The 15,973-nt window shown below is 54.8% G+C and overlaps 1 protein-coding gene across 3 annotated transcripts in view; it reads right to left on the reverse strand.

Annotated features, from left to right (window-relative positions):
- Positions 1 to 1,457: 1,457 nt before the first annotated feature.
- The window catches only part of RAI1 (retinoic acid induced 1), an 83,507-nt gene continuing 68,991 nt past the window's right edge, over positions 1,458 to 15,973 (reverse strand). Inside the window, exons 2-6 of one of the 3 annotated variants that reach the window (XR_013347359.1) lie at positions 10,236 to 15,822; positions 5,911 to 6,004; positions 3,776 to 3,825; positions 1,807 to 2,148; positions 1,458 to 1,696 (exon numbers count right to left, since the gene is read on the reverse strand). Coding sequence is in view for 1 of the 3 variants with exons in the window: in XM_077828900.1 (XP_077685026.1) it covers positions 2,134 to 2,148; positions 3,776 to 3,825; positions 5,911 to 6,004; positions 10,236 to 15,806 (5,730 nt within the window). In the remaining 2 variants the exon portion in view is untranslated. Of the gene's footprint in view, positions 2,149 to 3,775; positions 3,826 to 5,910; positions 6,005 to 10,235; positions 15,823 to 15,973 lie in introns of all 3 variants that reach the window. The other 2 variants (XR_013347360.1, XM_077828900.1) reach the window with 2 other exon arrangements.

Consider the following 15,973-nt stretch of genomic DNA (forward strand, 5'->3'; position numbering starts at 1 on the left):
GCTCGAAGGTCGCCTGGTTGGGCGTGTGCGAGTTCAGGACTCACTCGTTTTAAAAAAGGACGGGAGCAAAGCTAGAACTGCTTCCAGCCCCAGCCGCCTCCAGCTGGAGCCCACTTAGCCAGCCCCGGGGGTCACCCAGCCCAGCAACGAGAGGGCACTGCAGACCCCATCACCTCTCCCGCCACATGGGACTGTTTCTAAGAGCATGCCAGCGGCTGTTTGGGCCAGCTCAGGCTAGAGCTGCTCAGCGACTGAACTGTCTGCTCCGCTGACAGCTCATCACAGGGCCCTTCACCCGCCAGAGCTCCCGCCGGCGCCGGGCCACAAGGGGCGGCTGTTGTGAAAAATGCTGAGGGGGGGGTCTGAGTGGCCCGGAAGTCCAGTTTTCAGCACATCGGAGAGATGGGAGCTTGGCCCTGGTGTGACCCACGGGGCAAGGTGCTGGGTGGGTGTAGGTGGCCTCTCAGCCACGTACCAAGCCAGGCCAGCCCTGCGGAGAGGGTGAGATCTGACAAATCCCTGCCCAGCAGGGTGACGAGGACGAGCACCAAAATCCACATCTGCTCCTTAAAACCCAGCTGCCAGCACCTTGGTCACTCTGTGGTTCCTGGTTATGACAAGGACGCACTCTTATCTAGCCCAAGCAGCGGGGAAAGGGCCGCCCTAAAGCTCCCCAGCACACATGGCGGGGGAGGAGGGAGGGATTGGGACTCTTGCATGGCACACAGCAGCTGCAGGCAGCATTGGGTACAGAGGGAAGGATGGCGTGCTGGGTTGCTGAAGCCAGCAGCCAGGGCAGGGTCCAGACTGGTCTAATGGAGAAGTATTGCTTGTCACTCCCTGCCCGAGCTGCTGCGGGTGCGTACAGGGCTCCCCCTAGAGCGACACACCCCAGTACACAAGTCCCGTCCAGAGGCAGCGGGGGCAGGAGGGAGGCGCTGAAGGCCCACAGACAACGCAGGAAGGTGGGGTTGAGATCATTCTAATGAGCCCCAACTCCCTTTTCCCGTCCAGAAACAGCCCAGCCTTCAGTGTGGCTGCAGCAGGGGAACCTCCAAGGGCCAAAACCGCATTTCCGCCTCCCCATGCACACGCCAACTTCCGCCCCCCCAGCGTCTCCCGCAGCAGCCTCTGCCAGTCGGCCCCCGCCTGCCCCCACGCCCCACCCCCGGGGCTCGCGGCAGGGGACCGGGGCTGCAAATGAAAAACCAAACCAAAAGAGCAAAGTGTTGTTTCAAACATCAGGCCATTTTTTTTCTCATGTCGAGCACATATATACAGACAGACACCATGAGGTTTGCTGAAGGCAACATCTCAGATCAGATCAGAGTGAGATATGGAGGACTGGAAAGCTCCCATAGTCCAGCTGTTCCAGAGTAAGACAACATCGTCAGTAACCCTTTTACACTGTACTCCCACCCCGCCCCAGCCCACCCCCACCCCACCCCTGTGCAGCTAATGTAGTTCTGAAACATAGTCTGTATTTGCCATGGGTTTTGTTATTTGCATCATCTGGGACCGGGTCAGAGAAGCCACCGTCCACGCGCCGCCTTCGTTCTCTGGTCAAGGGAGTCCCACCGCAGCAGGTATACCCAGAATCCACTTCAAGGGGAGGTGCTGAAAATGCTCCAGGCCGGGATTTACCTGGGGCCTTGTCCCAGGTGAAAGATGTTACTATCAGTGTCAGTTACAGGTCCTAAAGGGGAGAGGAGGAAAAACCTGGAACTGGATTTCTTTGCCCACTGGCTCCGGGGTAGAGTTCAGAGGGGGAAGGAGAAAAACGTGGAAATGCTTTTACGTGCCCACCTGGAATGGCTCTGGATAGAGTTCCAAGAAGACCCTGGAGCTAGATCTCCATGCCCATCCGGAATGGCTCTGGTAGCGTGTTGCGGGGAGCAGAAGGGTAGAAGTAGAACCTGGAACTGGCTTCCCACCTGGCCTGTATTCTGGGTGCTCCCCCGTCCCAGGGAAACACTATTGCACGGGGGAATGGACGCAGATGGGTACATTCTGCACTTTCGTCCTTGCCTTTCCCTGTGGAGTCTTGTCGTTGGCAGCCACCGGTGAGACAAGCACCAAGGAGCCTCTGCGGTGACCTGGGCCTGGCGGCGGGGCGACTTCCCGGCAGATGGATTATAACGGCTGCCTCTGCAAAAGAAACCAAACAGGTTAATGGATCGGCAGCCGAAAGGTTAACTTGCTGCTCTGGGGGGCCCAGCCCCGCCAAGGAGGAGGGGGAATGGTGTCGCCTTTCGGCTGACCTGGCTGAATTCCAGGCCTGGCTTTGCCAGCATGCAGGGAACAGTGTGGCATGAGGCAGCCGGAGGTGGCTGCTGACAGCTCGAGGACTCCCTGGGTTCACCCTGACCCTGGCACTGCTCACCTGCGCCGGGCACAGGGCAAAATAACAGCACTCTGCAGCCTGTCAGCTGGACAGACAGAACAGCCACCACCGGGGGGCAGCAAGACTCATCTCTTAGCAACCTGCCCTCCTCTGGCTTGTCCCTCTGGATTCAGTGCCACGCTAGCCATCTGTTGGCTTATGGGTATCCTGCCCTCCCCAACCTCCCTTTCCCTTCAGAGTCTTCCAGAGAAAGGGACACGTGCATCTCCCCCTGCTGCTGTCCTGTCCTTCCCACGCTGGGACAGGTGTCCTCTTCGCCACTGGTCCTGAACCAGAGGAACTGCCTTGCACGGCCTGTCACTCCAGCCTCAGCTATACACTCTGCAACTTCAGTTTAACAAATCCACTAGCGGGAGCCCTTTCGTCTACGGGGTGCTATGCATTCCCCCCAGGGCCACAGCCCCTGGCTTCCCTCCCTGGGCATCAGCAAGGCACGTGGGTGCCCAGAGCAGCTACCAGACCCATCTGTACATTTCTTCCTACTCATCAGACCAGCTGGTGATGACTTGCCCGGTCTTGTCCTGACTGGATTACAAATGACAGCTGGGCCTGGCCCAACCTGCCGCCCCCCCCGATCCAAAACACTCAACCCTCAAGCTGTGGGCATGTTCCCAGTCTGGATCCTGGTTGTGCAGCCCTGACCTCCAGTCTAATTGCCTGTAATAAGGTGCACATGCTGTAGCTGGGGAAAGAGAGAGGCAGGAAGTGCTTTTACCGCTGATTACATTACCGGGCCCCTGGTCAGCATTTGGAAACGAGCTCTTGAGGGAAGACAAAGCCCTTTAGTCCCAGCCCGTCTCCTGTTGCTGTGTGGGGAGGTGGTGGCAGCAGCAGTGACAAGCCCTCCAACGCTCCCGCTTCAACCTCACTTTGTTCCCTGCCTGCTTATGCCAGGCAGAACGCCAACAGGCGCAAACAGCTCAGGCCGCCGGCGGAGCAGGAATCTAGAGGCAGCTTGACGCGGTTTCTCTGGGAGCTGGAAGGGAAATCAGGGGGTGCGTTTCCCCAGGAGGGCAACAGAGGTCTGGGACGAGTTGCCAGAGGCTGAAGCCAACAGAGCAGGATAAATAGGCTTCAGAGGGAGCTGAGATTTGGGGGCAGGAGAGGATGGTGACACGGCCAGAGTGCAGAGGTGGCTTGGAGGCCAGGCGGGATAGGCAGGCCGTTGGGTTTGATTCCTGCTCCATAGGGCTGGCCACGAGCTCAGCCCCTGGGCTGGGAGGGCGGTCGCAGGGCTACCCTAGCCAGCCCCTGCTCCCCTCAGCCTGCTGGGATGGGAGCTGTGCAGGGGAACATACAGAATTGCAGCGGTTGTGGCCAGGGAAGCCAGGAGGAGAGGACAGATTCCTGGGTGGGGGGCTCTGGGCTCACCTTATGTTTGGGACATTTCAGAGAGAAGTTCTCTTCAGTTAATAAGCAACCTGCAAATGGAAAGGAGAGCCCTACTTTAGAGGGTGCAGGTGAGGCAGCCGTGTGTCCCCCACAGCCTCCCACAACCACCCACTTCCACCCGCCATTAGCCCAGGGGCTGAGTTCTCTGAGCTGGAGGCAGTGGTGGAGCTGTGAAGCCTTCTCCCTACCCCTGCTGATTTCCCCTTTCTCACAGGTCTTGTCCTGCAGTGGAGAGGACCGAATGGGACTCACTCTAGTGTCCATAACTGCTCCTCCTCCAGCAGCCAGAGGGGCCGCTCCTGGCTGATGGGAAGCCCGGCTTACGTCAACCAAGCCCGGCAGGGGCTGTGCCAGGCCCCCCACGGCTCACCAGGACTCCTCAGCCTGGACCTGCAGCACCCACAGAGCTGTGCCTCAGCTCCTCAGCTTGGACCTACTCTTGAAGCCCTGGAACCGGGCTCTGCTCTGCTCCCCCAGTCCCACCATTGCCCCTTGGCCCCAAGCTCGGGTCTCTCCTGCCAGCCGCACTTCGCTGCGCTAAATGAGCAATGAGGTTTCATGTGGCCAAGTTTCTGCCAAAGGGCTGAGCTGAGACTGGCCAAACTTATTCCCCTGGTGGCTTGAGCGGGATTTGACGCAGGCCGTCCAGAGGGTCAAGTCTGGGGAGATCTTGCTCGGTGGAGATGGTCCCGCCCCATCCCAGCCTGGCACATGTGCCTGGGTGACTGCTGGGGGAGCTGGCGCTAGCTGCGACCAGGGCTGGCAGCTCTTCCAGGCCTCTCCTCTCTGCGGGAAAGCTACCAGTACCAGTGGATGGCTCCGAGGCTGACAGTACCGCAGTGCATGCTGTAAAAGAGGCTGGGGCTGCTCACAGCCTCCTCCAGCTTGACAGCTCCCCGGCGAGGCCGCCAGGAGGACGGGACACAGAGAGACAGGGGATGGGGAATAACACTTGTGGCTGCTTTGATTTGAAAGCGCTTTCCCAACACCAGGCCCCACCCTTGGTCTCCTGCAGAGATCTACAGGGCTGACTCTGGCCCCTTTACCTTAACTGCTTACTGCCCACAACATCTCCGTGCAGCGGGGTCCTGACCCCCATGGATAAACTGAGACACCACATGTGTCTGGGACTCAACCCAGTCCCCCAGGGAGCGGATGGCAGGGATGGGATCAAAAGTGCCCCCCTCAGCCCAGCACCCCACACTGCTCTTTTCCTTTCACTCTCACCCTTCATTCCTTCTTGCCTTTCTCACCCTGCCTTTCTGAGGGAGGCTCCAAGACTGGCCGTGGCAAAGTGCCCGCAGTGCCACGCTGAAATTACTTTTAAGACTGTGTCAGTGTTTTTTGACTGCCACATAAATACCGTCCCATCTCTCTGGCGCACGTGCATGGCAAACTGACACTTGGTGGTAACAAAATCGATTGCAGGGGCATGCAGACAATAACACCCTTGGTCCTGGCCTATTAAAAAGGCTTTTCCCTTCTCTGGAGCCTTCCCCATACAGATCACCAGTAACTCTGGCACCGAGAATGAATGGGAGGTACCATTACACCCTTTCACAAAGGGGGAAGCTAAAACCCAGTGAGATTGAGTAACTTGCCCAAGGACATACAACATATCTACGGTGGAGGCAGGAGGAGAATGCAGGAGACCTGACTCCCAGCCCCCTTGTTCTAACCACATAGTGCCACCCTGTGAATGATCAAGAACATGATATAATACAAACTCATTAGACCAGCTGTGGTTCCTGTGAAGGGGGGACTAGGCCTGGAATAGGAGGCGCGCTGGTCAGAATTGGTGGTGCATTGGCGACCTGCTGAGGGAACTCAGAGGCGGAGGGCCAGGTCTGAAGTGCATTGGGGAGCACACACAAAGCTGGGTGCAATGCACTCGTGCCTCTCGCTTATGAACCCCCAAATCACATGGAGCGTTAACACTCAGAAAGGGCGTCTCCGAGCCAGCCAAAATGGAGGCTTATTCCCCATCTTGTATGACTCTCCTCATGCATGGGACTCGGGAATCGCGCCAGGAGCAACCAAACGCTGGGGAGCAGGAAGTTGAGGTCCTTCAAGCCCTCTTGACCCAAATCCCTCCTCTCCTAAACAAGCCTTACCTGTGTCGATGGCACATGCGTAATGATAGGTTTGGGCACATCCCTTGTGGCAGCACCCAATGGTTGCTCCTGCTTGTTGGCAACTAGAGCATCTCTTTAAATCCACCAGTGGGGCAGGGGAAAAAAGAGAGAGAGAATCCAGTGAGGTCCAGCAAAGTAAATCCCAGATACAGCAACTAGCTAGTCCCCTGACAGCCACGGAAGGGCCAGGAAAAGCTGGCAGTTTCACATCCCCACCAGGTTCAGATTTACCCCATTCGTTCCTCAGCCCCACAAAGCCTGGTTGAGTCCTAATAGCTTTACCAAACTCATTCACTTCCCCATGACGGTGAGGTGTAATCCTTACTTCTACTGGGGATTTGGCAACAGAACCTGCTTCCATTGCTCCCACTGTCCCTGGGATAGCACTGCTGCCTCTTTTCCACCCACTGCAGTTCAAGAATTCTGTCCCAGTTACCACAACCACTAACTGGTGAGCCTGTGGAATGGACACAGCCTTTAACCTGTCCTCTCCAAGGCCTACCACTGAGTTTTGTTAACCACCCCATTTCCGTTGACCGTACCCAGAATTGCAGACCAAAGAACACCGTAACCAGACCCAAATTTGAACGCTTAGAGGCTGTGGCAACCATTTATGTTCTAAAAGGGCATTAGCCCAGTGCGGTGTTGGGATGGGGTGGGGCTAATGCAACCCAACTGTGTGTCAGGGGAGACAAATCCTCTTATTGCGGTGGGACAAAACACTCTTCCGATGACTGCCCAATGAACTTGCTTGATGTAGAACAACAGTCAAAATACTTTGCCCTCCTGGTGCGTTCCACCAGAGGATCTCAAAGTGGTTCCCAAATATTCATTAATCCTCACAACCCCCTTGTGGGCTAGGTAAGTGTCATCCTCCCCATTTTACAGAGGCACCCACAGGTGGAGTGACCTGTCCAAGGCTGCCCAGTGAGTCAGGGACAGGGCTGGGTCTAGAATCCCAGCTCTTCATGTGCTCCAGTCTCCAGCTCGCCCTGTGCTGCATGCAAAACGTATATGGATTTTGGGTGTCGTCGTCTTTCTGAACCATTCTGGGAACATGAGCTGTCCCTTACAAGGCCTGGTACAACTCGGAGTCTGTGTATGCGACACAGCATCAAACGGCAGTGCTGGAGAACACCCAGCCAGGGACCTGCAGGTGGAAGGGTCAGGAGAGAGAGGGCACCTTGCACTGTGCAACCTGCAGAGGCCCAGAGGGAAGGGTGCAAGTGGAGCTGAGCCCAGAAGGGGAAGATTAAAACCCTGGAACTGTGGGGAATTGACTGTTTGGATCCACCCTCCTCATGCTAACTGATACCAGTTCCTAGCCATGACATGGGGTTCACTGCATTAGCATATCCTCGGGCCATATCCGCTCACTCACGCCAGCCTGCTCTACAGCAGAGCTTGAGAGCAGAATTGGCCCTTTGCCTCTCCCCCATCCTGGGACTCAGCAATTCCAAGGTACATCGCTTACAACAGTACAAGTGCGAGGTGCAGGTGAATGAGGGTCCAAGATGAGGAACGGCTGAGCAATTTCTACAGACCCACCCCTTTAGGGACTTTGCAGCTGGGGATAGAGGGCGAATGGATGTTTAAAATGTTCCAACCCTGATTAGTTCATAAAGCTATTTAAATAACAGTAATGACATGCTGTAAAAACACAGCAGAACGCCATATAACATGCCATTATCTGCACCTAGTGATACCTCTCTACTCTCTGAGGGCCAGATCCTCGGCTGTCATCAATCAGGTTAGCTTCGCTGAAGTCAATGGAGCTATGCCGAGTGACACCAGCTGAGGATCTGGCCCTGATTGGCTCTCCTTTGCCCGGCAGGTTCTGATGATGAATTATTACCAGTTCAGTGTCCCCACTGCTGAGCATGGTGCTTCAGAGACACAGAAGAGGGCACAGAAGAGATCCCTGCCCGGAGAAGCTAATAATCACTGTGCTTTTGAGCTTGTCTATTCTGCTTGTGAAACGAATAAGGAGACGCACTTAGGTACAGGTGTAAATGCCCCAGACAGCGTAAATGGCCCAGGCTAAGGGACATTGTAAGAACAGTCCACTGTGGCATATCCACTGACAGCCTCAAACTACTTGGTGTTTTGGTAAAACCATGGATTTACATGGATTTGGTAAAACCATGGACTTTCAGCTGAACAAGGGCCAGTATGATCCTCTAATCTGACCTCCTGCATAGCCCAGACCAGACAACGTCACCCACTATCCCCTGCATCCAATTTTGGCGGAGCTAGAAGGGTGGTTTTTTTAAAAGAAAAACAAGAAGTATTGATTGACGGGCTTGGAGCAGCCATCACATTGGCAATGGAGAAGCCATCACATTCCCTAGGTAAACTGTCCCAGTGGTTAATTACCCCTGCGTCTTATTTGCATTAGATCCTTTTGGCACAGAAAAGGAAAGGCGTAGAAGTGAAGGAAGAAGGGTCCCTTTGCCCCCTACTCTGCCCATCACTGTGGAATCTGGCCAGGCAGCTTCTGTTTCTTCATCCCATTTCCCCTTCCCCTTCCATCCCTGTTCCTAGCTAGCATTGCACCTCTGAGACGCAAGCCAAGCTGGTTGCAGTAAAGGTGGAACAGTTTGCTTCCAGCAGATCTCAGAGTCCCCACGGGTGATGGATCTCCACAATTTTATGGGAACGTGGAGGGTCACCTTCCCACACAAAGAAAGTTTAATTTAAGGCCAAAATAGGCATCTTGGGTGGGATTTTCAAAGGAGCATGTGTCTCACCGAAAGTCAATGGGACTTGTGCACATACATCACTTGGGTGCTTTGGAGAATCTCACCCCCCGTTTTCAGCTTCTGCCCAGGCCTGAGGCATGGTTACAGGATACCTGTCGCCACACAAACCCCATTTACGCCAGTGCATTATTTTTAATATCCTGGGAGCAACATTTCTTAAGACAATTGGCAGGTTTTCATTGTTGCTCCTCGGGCTTTTTATTAATGCACGGTTAACGCCTTGTTGTCTAACTGTACCGGGGTGCTGCTGCTTACTGTGGGTGCAACACCACAGGAACCGCAGGGGGGGCAAGGGATGGGTGGCATGGGACACTGTTCTGCCGCCCATCGAGACCTTGCTATGCCCCTGGGGCACAGCGGGTATGTAACCAGAGCAGTGGAGGCTGGTGAGGTGCAGGTGAACATGCTAAGGTGCCATTTGGAGCCAGTCGACAGCAGCACGTAAGGATCACGTCTCTGACTCAAAATGAGGTAGGTATTGGCTCTTCCTAATAAGACTCAGCTGGTGAATGTTTAAATCCCCTTTTCCCTCCATCTTCCTCTTCTATTTATTAACACCATGGGAAGTCTAGAGACGCCAAGGAAAGCCCAATACAGGGCCAAACCCTGCAGTCGTTACCCAGGCTGACTTCCCACTGGAGTTGGCAGGATGCGGCCCCAAATGAATACTAAAGAGATACGGCTGCTCATTAATTGGCGTTCCGGTTTCCAATGGCTTCCCACCAGAGGGCACGTGGCATTTCGCTGGTGAAAAGGGCCCTGCGTTTCGCTGGTGAAAAGGGCCCTATGGGGGTTTTTAATTGCCCTATTTGAAAGTCAGCTGTGTTCTGTTGGGATGGCTAGAGAACGGGCTCTATTCGGGACGAGTATCAAATGCCCAGAAGAACAGCAACACATCATGGGGCTCAGTGCAGGGGTAACCGGGTGAAAACGCTCTGGCCTGCGAGACACAGATGATCTAATGGTCCCGTCTGGCCTTAACATTCTATGAGCCCCGACAGGGTCCCGCTAGCCTTCAGTCCAATACCAGAAAGGGCATTATCTGTTTGCTCCTGCATTCAAACGGGGGGACACCCAGAGCAGGGGCATTTAGAAGGACGCCCTGCCTAGGCGGGGCGCTAGCTATCCCGAGGGCCTAATCGTGTCAGGTGCAGTGCACCCTTTGCTCCAGCTGAGGGGGCTCGACACCTTGCAGGATACAACTGCGAGGCGCCCGGGGTTGGAAATCTGAGCCTGCCTCTCAGGCAGCCCCATGTGCACTGGAATTCCTTTCCTAGGATGGCCTCCGAAAGGGCTACACCTCGACTCCCCCTGGCAGTGACTGCAAAGAATGTGGTTAGACTTGTTTGGAGGATACAATCCTTATGTCTTATGGCAAGGCTCCCCCCCACCCAGCCCCAAACACAATCACAGCTGTGGGGTTGACATGCCCTCTCTGATCTGGGCGATCCTGGACTTTTGCTAACGGGAGGCGGATGTGTAGGGCTGGTGAGCGGGTGCGCACGTTCCAAATGGCCCTTTAGCCTAAGGAGAGGCTCTTACCACTTCAGCAGCCACCTTTATCGCCTCCTGTAGCCCATACAGCTTCCCTGCAACCAGGTAAACCCCAGCGGTCCATATAGCACAGGCTTCGTGAACCCAGTGCTCCTGCGTGTCTCCCACCGGCTCCTGAGACGGGGACTCGGCTTTGTTGCACTCGTGCCGTCTGGGCTTCTCTGCCGCCTCCTCTCCCTCTGTCCTCTCATCACAGCAGTAACAGCTTTGTAGTTTCCTAAACATCCCCCTGGAACTCGACCGGAGAGCGCTCTGTTTCGCTGAGTCAGCAGCACTGTCCAGCCTTGGCGGCTTCCCACTGATTGTACTCGTTGTACAATTATTATCTGTCGTTTTGAGCGTTCTCTCTGCCGGCGAAGGCACGGGAGCCTCTTCGCTCGGCCCCTCCACTTTAATCTTGTCTTTCAGCCTCGATTTCTTTTTCGGCAGGCAGTGCTCCGGGTAATACGGCCCGCAGAGATCCCCCAGGTCTTTGTAATTGGCTGGGTTCCGGCAGAGGCAGCAGACCAGACAGGCTGCGTTGAGGGCCTTGGACACCACTGGGCCCAGGTGCATTGCGGAAGATAAAGGCAGCGCCGCTTTGGGCTGCAGGGAGGCCCCGCCAGGAAGCAGGGCCTGGGCCGAGGACGAAGGCTGCTGCTCCTTGTGGAGCCTGGCCTCCTCCCCGGCTGAGTTGATGACGGTGCAGGTGGTGGTGAACTCGTTGCGCTTCTCCACCCGCACGTAGGGGGAGAAGGGCGGCGCTCGGCTGTCCGTCCGCAGCCGCTTGCACGAGATGTACTTGAGCCTGATTTCAGGCTCCGCGGGGTTAAGCAGTGGGGCCTGCTGCTGCCGCTTCGCCCTGCTTTTACACCTGGCGGCCACGTTCTTGGCCTTGCTGCGGGTGTGCCGTTTCCTTTGTCTCTTGGAGTAGCCATTGTAGCTGGAGTGGTTCGCTCGCTGCTTCTGCACCCGGGTTTGGGTCTGGGAGCTTCTCCCCTCGGGGGGTTCATTCTTGGCCAAGTCTTTGTCCTCGGTCTTCGGCTTCTTCCCGTCCCGTTGTCCGTCTTCCCCGTTCCCCAGCGCGTCCCCCGCGCCTGCCCGCTCTCTGGCCGTCAGAAGCAGAGCAGGGGCGAGATGCGCCCGCCTGTCCAAGGGGTTTCTGGCCACGCTGAAGGCTGCTGCTTTCCCTTTTCGGTTCCTCTTCTTGGGCAGCAGGCTGATGCTCTTCGCAGCCATGCTGCTGCCGTTGTGCTGCGCTGTCTCGGGAGATGAATAGGCCTCACCCTTGAAACAGTCAGAGGACAGTTTCTTACTGTTCATTAGTTTTCCTTTTAAGGGTCTGTTGTTCGAATTTCTGCATAATTGCTCTGCTACTGAAGCGGCAGGAGCCTTTTGTGCCATGCCCTGGTTTAATGGCCCCGCTTCTCCCACCGCTGGGGTTACACTTGCATTCTTTAAGGCCCGCTCCTTCTCCACGCCGGCAGGGCTCAGAGGATTACTGTGTGCAGTAGCGGCGGCCGTTTTGCATGCAAACTTCTTTAAATTCGGTGAGGTGATCTTCTGCACAATGGCCTCCAGCTTCAGGCCCCTGCCTTTCCTCGGGGGCAGCACTTTTGTCTTCATGGCCCCCTGAAATGCCGCCCGAGAGGTGATTTTAATACAGACGTTGGGGGGTTCTTTAGCTGGAGGGGGCGTCAAGGCTGCTTCGCAGGAGCTCTTTGTGGGCAGTTTAGCTCTCGCCTTTTTGGTTGACGGCATCCTTTTAAAGAGATTGGGGGAGGCTTCGGGCTTCTCCTCTTTTGCGCTGCTGCTGCTGCTCCTTAAAACTAAATTTCTCTTTTTGGTAGGGATAGGGGACACGAAGGTGGATTTTCTCTTCAGCGAATGCAGCGGCCGCTCAGACAGTTTGCTGCCCGTTCCAGGCCCGGATTTGGAGAGTTTCATTCTTTTGCCCACCTTCCCTTCTTTGTGTGGCCCCCCTGGGGGTGTGATCTTGAAGGTGGGGGGTAGATGGTTGTTTGAAAGGAGCTTCTTGGGTGTTTTACAGTTTTTGAGCCTGACATCTGCAGTCCTCTTCTCCCTTCTCCTTTTTGTGTAGACCTCCTGTGTCTTGGTCCTAGACCGCAGGATCATGGATCTCTGGTCCTTCACCTCTGCGTCTTGGGGCTCTAGGCCTTTAGCCTTTTGGCCAATAAAGTCCTCGTTCTGCACCAAGTTTGGGACCAGGAGAGAAGTGGGTTCACTGGGATTTTGAACAACTTTTGGGGCCGGTCTTCCGGTGCGTTTCCTGGCTTTGAAAGCAACTCTCTGCTTCATGCCACAAACTGGTTTCTTCCCTAACTTTTCTTGATGGGGCAACACCTTCAGTCCTTCCAGTGGGGCTGGCGTCCTGGGCTCACTCAAGGCAGTGAAAGAGCGGGTACACATCCGAGCTGGCAAGCCTTCAGTTGGAAACCTAGGAGTCTGGCCATGGGCATTTTTGCTTGTTGTTTCCATCTGGCCATCTGGCCCTACACGTGTGTTGGCCACCATGCCAGCTGCCTGGATGTCTTTGAACGGGCTTGGTACTGGTTTGCTGGATTCCTCTCCTTCTGACAACCTGGAATGGACCCTCTTGCTGCGAAGAGTCTTGCCCCTCGAGATCGACTCTGATTTTGCCAGCAAATTTTCTGGTAGTATTTGTTTCTTTACCTTAACGGGCAAGGTCGTTTCGGTCTCTGTCTTCTCCTGGAGGACGCTTTCACCTACTGCGGTGTCCTCCTCAGGTTTTATGTGAGGCAGAGAAGATTCAAACCAACTTTTCACCTTGGTTTCAGTGCCAACTGCCGGGCCCAAGAGGATAACAGACTGTCCAGACAGACGAGGGGAGGGAGCTGAATCTTCTTTCTCCACTGTGCTTACAGTTTCTTCTGCTGATACCGGCGCATCCTTGGAGGAGAGCACCGCAGCATTCTCAGGAGGTTTAGGTGGGGATGTATCGTAGATCACAGACTTCTGCTCTGAACTAGCCAGCTCACACAGGGATGAATATTCTTCTGGTTCCAAATCAGACTCCTTCAGATCTGGAGATGATATCATCGGGATTTCGCTGAAGTCCCCACCTGAACAGCAGTGCCTGGTATCCTCCAGCCACCTCTCACTATCTGCTTTGGTGGCCTCATCATACGTCAAAGTGTCTTCCTCCCCCATCTGCTGCTGGCTGAAGTCCTCGGCTTGTTCATTCTTGGCTGATTGTTCACCGTCACATATATCCATGCAGCAGACATTTTTTTTCTCTTTGCAAGACCCAGCCAATTTGCTGTGGAACAAACCCTTGGAAAGATCTGATGATTGTAGACATGGCCCAAGCTCCTTCCACCTCAGGCATGATTCACTGATGCTTTCATCTGGCCAGTCAAAATGCTCCATGGTGTTTTCGGAACCCACTGAGTTGGCCGTGGTGTTTGAATAGCAGCTGTAACTGGCGGCCTCAGAACTGGAAGTAGCAGCTGGGATACTGGGTTTGGAATTATACGCCAGGGAACTGGTGACTTTAAGAGCATTCTTTGTTTCAGTTGTTGTAAACTCCACTTGGGCATTCTCATAAACCTCTTCGCTGAAATCCTTACTGTTGTTTCCCCCAGAGGCTTTGTTTAATTTCAGGGGTTCGGTGTGTGTACCCGAGTCACCGTGGTTGGACCATGTGCTCTTAACCATTGAGTCCAGACCCGTTCTGTGATTTTCTACATGGAAGGGGGATTTTGCAGGGTCTTTGTTTAAAGCGGGGGAGTTGGCCCAGGCTTTGTCTGCCTTCTCGTTGATAGCGTCCTGTAGCACAATGATTTCGGAAGCCAGCTCCTCCTGAGACAGCGCACTCAGAAGCAGCCTTGGGCACTCCCTTTCATTGGTCATGTACTTGGTGAATGTTTCCAAGGGCAGGTTAGCATGAATACTCTGGAAAGAATCATCGGACTTCGTGGACATGTCGTCTGGAGAAGTCACTGAGCAGGTAGAGACCGACTCGGGCTTGGCCTTGGAGTTGCTGTTGACCCTTGCTGGACTGCGGCTTTGACTGCAATAAAGGAAATTTCTCTCTAGTTGATCTTCAGACCCGCTCAGATAATCGGCATCCTGAGCTTCAGCATGTACTGACTGAGGGGTGCTAAGGGGGTCTGATAGGGGGGTGCCTACCTGCTCAGCAGAGTACGTGCTGCTCTCTGGACTACAGTGTTGGCCTTTGAGCTGTTCTGGGGTCCTAGGAGGGTTTTTGATGCCTTTTTTCTGGGGCACTGCTGATTTTGAAAGGAGAAGCTGCTGGACAGTGTTGGAAATATTCTCGACTTGCGAGGTGAGCGCAGTTAGACTTTGCAAACTGAGATCGGACAGGAGGTTTTCAGGGATCTTCTCCTTCTGCAAGTTTTTGCAGTTCCCGGACTGAGCATCTGGACTCGTCCCATCTGTTGGAGAAGGATTCAATAAAGGCATGAAATGGCTGTGGTCAGTGATGCCTGCAGCGAAAGACCCTGTGCTGAGAGATTGCTGGCTGTATTGGAAATTCTCCAGGTTTGGCATCAGAGGAGATGGAGTGGAGCTATAGGATGGAGACCTACCAACAGAACGAGCTGGAGAATGACTTGAGCTAGGACTAAATGTCTGGTAATATTGCTCTGGAGTCCTCACAGGAGCATCAGTCTGGCAATAGGTCTGGCCTGGCTGGTTATAATGTTGGTACTTTGCTAGGTTTTGATAGTGAAGTGTTTCCTGGGCATGATGCCTTCCTTGCAAGGGCGGCTGTTGTTGTTGCTGCTGCTGCTGGTCGTAGCTAATTCGGTTTGCCTGATAGCCGTGCAGGTTCTGTACTCGCTGCCCAGATGCCAGGTTCGCAGCACCTCCAAGAGGCCGCTCGTGCTGTTGGCTGGAGGGTGCGATGCAGCTTTTATACGAATGAGCTGCCTGGCTCCCTCCTGGGACGGAGGAGTACGTTGAAGAGGCTGGGAACTGGGACTGGGAGTGCTGGGTGAAGTGGCCGGTCTGAGAAAAGGACATGGGTGAGGAGACGTCATTTTGGATCTTCTGCCTTTGCAGCTTGGGATATGTCAAGGCAGGCGGCTGCGGCTGCTGCGGCAGGTGCAAGGAATGAGTTCGGAACGGAAGCTGAGCCGTTTGCTCGTGGTACTGCCTGCTGCTGGCAGGAGCCGGGCTCTTTTTCATCAAGTTTTCCTCATACTTCGCCACTCCTCCGGCTAAGGATTGCTGCTGAGCTCCCCAGGTCTGCAGGCTCTCCTCCCCAGAATAGCGGGCCGGGTACGGGCTGTTCTCTTGGACTGCGTAATTCGAAAAGGCCGGCCGGCCTTGCAGCTGCTGGCCAGGCAATTGCTTATTTCCCCTGTGATATTTCTCCGCGGCGCTGTTCTCGTACCCTGGGTAAGGCAGCTGCTGCTGACTGTAGTACTCCTTCGCCACCAGCCTCTGACGCTCGCAGTTCGGCCCTGCCTGACTTTGATGCCTGTAATTCTCCAGGCGTGATGTGTCTTGTGAAGTCTGCTGGTAGTTCTGCTGGTTGCCATGGAAACCACACCTTTCTCGAAAGGACTGCATGGCTGGGGCTTGTTATCTGTGAAGAGAGAGAGAGCGAGAGAGAGGAGAGGATTCAAATGAAGCATTTTCTTTTACCTTGGGTTTGGGAAGGAGGGGTGGGGACGTTATTTTGTTGTTTGTTTAAAAGCCGGTGCGAGACTTCGGAGATTTGTGCCTGTATTGCGGCT

The sequence above is a fragment of the Eretmochelys imbricata genome, chromosome 10 (genome assembly GCF_965152235.1).
Source record: "Eretmochelys imbricata isolate rEreImb1 chromosome 10, rEreImb1.hap1, whole genome shotgun sequence".
NCBI lineage: Eukaryota > Metazoa > Chordata > Testudines > Cheloniidae > Eretmochelys > Eretmochelys imbricata.